Source organism: Melampsora larici-populina, assembly GCF_000204055.1.
Source record: "Melampsora larici-populina 98AG31 unplaced genomic scaffold MELLAscaffold_8, whole genome shotgun sequence".
NCBI lineage: Eukaryota > Fungi > Basidiomycota > Pucciniomycetes > Pucciniales > Melampsoraceae > Melampsora > Melampsora laricis-populina.
The window spans coordinates 129,018-133,252 of record NW_006768772.1 but is presented as its reverse complement, the minus strand read 5'-3'; the positions used below and the strand labels follow the sequence as shown (position 1 = coordinate 133,252).

At 38.5% G+C, this 4,235-nt stretch overlaps 1 protein-coding gene across 1 annotated transcript; it reads left to right on the top strand.

The window, feature by feature from the left end:
* Nucleotides 1–1,126: 1,126 nt before the first annotated feature.
* On the top strand, nucleotides 1,127–2,900 carry MELLADRAFT_61009 (uncharacterized protein; the record flags this gene model as incomplete). The annotated part of the gene is made up of 5 exons (XM_007407317.1): nucleotides 1,127–1,402; nucleotides 1,481–1,732; nucleotides 1,765–2,085; nucleotides 2,158–2,283; nucleotides 2,376–2,900. 5 exons carry the CDS (start codon nucleotides 1,127–1,129, stop codon nucleotides 2,898–2,900), a joined length of 1,500 nt encoding a protein of 499 aa, XP_007407379.1.
* Between the last annotated feature and the right edge of the window lie 1,335 nt (nucleotides 2,901–4,235).

Genomic DNA, 4,235 nt, shown 5'->3' with positions numbered 1-4,235 from the left:
TCAACTTTCTTGACTAATCAATGGGTTTTGTTTTACATTTAGGCACCTTGTAGAAGAGTTACTTGTCATCCAGAACAACTTGAACGTTTCTTATCTGCTAGTGAAGATGGTACAGTGATCAAATGTGATTTAAGATCAACGATGTATTCTCAAGGTCCAGTTTTACTTCAAGATTAACTCGAGTATAGTGATACACTTTGGGAATCCAGTTAAGTTAACATATTTTGACTTCAAATCTTTATCAAAGAAAATCATTGAGACTGATTTTAATTGATCGATGATTTTTCCCTTTAGATTTCTTCTCATCTTTTTGATACTAGTACAGATAATGTTAGGATCAGATCTGACCAAGAACCTTTCCACATCAATTACAACAGTCAAGTTTTATTGGTTTTATTTTGATCCATTCAAACATGTCATTCATCAAATCACTGATTGAGATCCTTGCTTTATCAAAATTGATTTGTTTGTAGTATTCATCACTCTTGCTGTTCTTCCGCAGTCATCAACGCGAGTCAAATCAACTTTGCTTTACCCCAAGCAAAAGCATAGAGTGGGACTGTTACTGTGCGGCCTGAGTTAAAAAAATATGACAACAGGCCCCTTTGACAGCGTCTATGCTTTTATGTGTGATTGAGCAATTGTTTGATGTGATGATAATTTTCTTTTGCTTTTGAATGTATCACTTACTACATGATTAATCCAAATTCAACATAAATTAGGTTGATCAGATTCAATACAAATATCAAAAACATCTTTGAGTCATCAACCACGAGCTAAATGTATGTTCATATTCTTGTATTAATTGTGACCAAGTAGAAAGGGGGTTGCGCGTCTCTTGTGGTACGAAATGGTTTCCTATCTATGAACCACAAACATATCAACATGATCAGGATATAGCTTTATCTCTTCTTGAGAGGAAAAGAGCGCCAAAGTCTAACTCATATCTAACAACATGCTTGATATGAAACAATTCTTGTGAATTCAAAGTCATTGAATGTGTTTGAGCATTGAAATGATGTGACAAAACATCTGACATAAAAAAGAAAAAGAAACACCAGCTATTGGACATTTGTCACAATTATACTTCCGTTTTTACCTAAATCATTGAAACACCTCTATCAGCATGATCACTCACGACAATTGCAAATCAGAGGATGAACTGGACCTTCACATTTTCCTAATTGTGTCTGTTCGTCTCCGTGTCTCATCATCAAAGAAATCATCACAGATCACAATGTGGAAATTAACTCAAGATTTTCCAATTCTTCAGGAGAAGCTCCCCTTCCCTAGAGACGGAGTTCTTGCAGGCTTTGGGTGTCCGATATGTTACAAAACTTGCAGAACCAAAAATCCGTGTGTATATCGTAAAAGTGATTATACGCACCTCATTGGCCTCACAGTGAGTGTTTGTTGTTTTCTTTGCTTTGTTTTTCAAGTATCTGACTTTCTATCATCAACAATGCTCTATTCAAACTAGTGTCGGGCTTTTGACCACTATTTCCGGACTCCAAAAATCAAAGATGTCATTGAAGAGGTGTCCAAGCATAACCAACAAGCACAACACCCCTCTCAATTTGGACATCTACCCATTTCTGAGCCGTCTTCTGTGACAGAAAGCACCTCAAAGGCAACAAAATCCGATTTGGAATGTCACGGTATCAATGGTAGATTTGCTTCTGGACATCGGAAGCAATGTCTAAAACGATGTCCAAACAAGATGTGTCAACAGGTACGTGTATTGTATTTCTCACTTATGCCCAGGTGGATCTGATTTCAGTTGCTGATATTCAACTTGAGTGCTGTCGATCCTCAGACATAACCTGTTCTGATCATCGCTATGTGAAAGATACACCCTCGACTTCAGCGGCACCTGTTGAGAGACAATCCCAATCAAGAGCTGAGGACCCATTTAATAGTGCACTGCAACAGGGCTCTAACCGCGTCAATCCTCAAGCTGACCGCCAAGCAATCAAAGATCTACCACGTGAAGCCATAGCTCATCACAATAACGCTCGCCTGCGTACCCAGGCGGCTAAGGACAGGGGAGATGACCTCGAGTTGACACTGTGTGTTTGGCTTCAGGTGATTTATTTTGATTTTATTGATCTTGTTGGTTCCCTGTTCAACCCGACTATGCGTTCTTGATCACTTTAGGCCGGCGAAGCTACGGAAATACTTGCTACAGCCTCAAATTTCCCTCGATATGCATTGAATGAGAGTAGATCTCTGGGGCGATTGGCAGAAAAAATATTAGGTCCTTCTTGGGATCTTGAACTGGAGGTACTGGCACCTGGATCTTCCAAATGGGTTAATTGATTCACATTTCTGATCTCTTATGACAAAACTCGGGACTGATTGGTAACCCTCTCTAGAAACTCATCGATGCTCATCAACCCGTACCACCACCATCGGACACCAAGAAGTTGTTGATACGAGCATTTGGACTTCCGCCTGAAAGCTGTGTTGGTATTGATGACTCAATCACATCTTTAAAGAGCAAAATTCTGCCAACTACTGTTGATATCCATGATCTTCTCCAACCTACCGCGCCCAAGGGGATTTGGGCTACATCTCGGGTCACCACTGATGATATGCAAGCTACATCTAGTAATGATATTGAGTTGGAATCAGGCTCAGAGATCGAGTTTGTTGGCACATCAAAAAGAAAGAATCCAGCGGGAGCAGACAAAGACATAGAAAGCTCACCTTTAGCCAAGAAGAAACCTCGAAAACTCTTACCATTCCCCGGATTGACTTGTAAGCTATCGGAGTTGATGGTTTGGTGTTCGAAGGCACCAGGAGGCTCTGGCTCTGCAAAAGGGGTAGCTAAAGAAACATGGTATGAGCTGTTTGGTGATCGATATGAACCTGATTTTGGATTAAAGACACCCTATTGATATCGTACTTGGGCATTGGACAGACAGGATGTATTTCAAGAATGGATGAAAGGAAAAGAAGATGTTACTGTAGAACAAGCACATCGTGCTTTTCCTCCTAATAAGAAAACCAACGTGATTTCACTTGAATAGATCATTTGATCCAATGTTCTCTTCTGGTCTCATCTCCAATCAAATGTTTTCCTCAAGATATGCACACTCTTGTCTGTTTCCTGAACCTTTTCATTCTAAAAAAGTGTCTTTTCTTTCCTGTCAAGAATGATTAGTATGACTGAGACTCAACAAATGTTCATCTTAATCATCATATGTTTGTTGTTTTTCTCCTTTCGAATCTGTCTTCTTTATGTTTCAAGCAAATGAATTTTGAAAAAGAAGCTATTTGAACTATTTCAAAACCAAATTTTTAGGAATTCAAGAATAAAACAAAAAGTCAACCATCCAACAGAAATAGAAAAGATCAAAAAGAAAATCAACTAGAACAAGAAACAAAGAAACAAAAGATTTGATTTGTTAAATCTTGTTCATAAATACAAACTCAAATCACCCAATGCTTACATTTTGAGCAAAAGCAGGTGATAAAATTTATTTTTATCAGAATCAGATGTGTCTTTTCATCAAAAGCAAGTGTACTTTCAAATGCTTTTGTTGCTTTTTGTGATACATTATTTGCTGAGATCTGACAACTGATCAGACCCAAAAGATATAAAGACTGGCATGGTGAAGGATGTTCAGTTTCATCCCACATCTCATTCACAAGCCAATCTCAAACAAAATCAAAGATATTATTTCTCATATTGGTTACCGCCAGTTGACTTTTGTTGGACGGCAGTGAGCCAACATCAATAAAACAACTGTGTTTCAATATTACCTCTTGGTCATGTATATACAAGAATGATCAAAATACCCAGCCTTTGGTGATGAAATCGACATCCTTTTGAGCCTTGATCTTTTCCAAAAGCCACACATTTCTCAATCTGACCATTTCCTCTAGAAAAAAATTGTAGCGGTCTGCGTGCATCCCCCTGCATATTGAAGAAAATTTTCCATACCATATGTTGGTAAGCTCTGCTGCTGAAGAGTTGAAAATCCATTTGTCACCATTTTTCAGATCGGGAATTTTCCTTGGGTTGGTGAAATTTTGACAGAACTTGTCAGACTCCTTGTGAGAACACATGTGAAAGGCATCAACTGCAACAACTGTGTTCTTGAATAATTTTGTATCCTCTGGACTGTTCCAAACATGCCGCATCAAATTACAAGCATTGTCATAGAAGACCACGCCTGGGAGGACATCAGGAAATGAATCTAGAATAAATTGCTAAAAGAAAGAGAGTT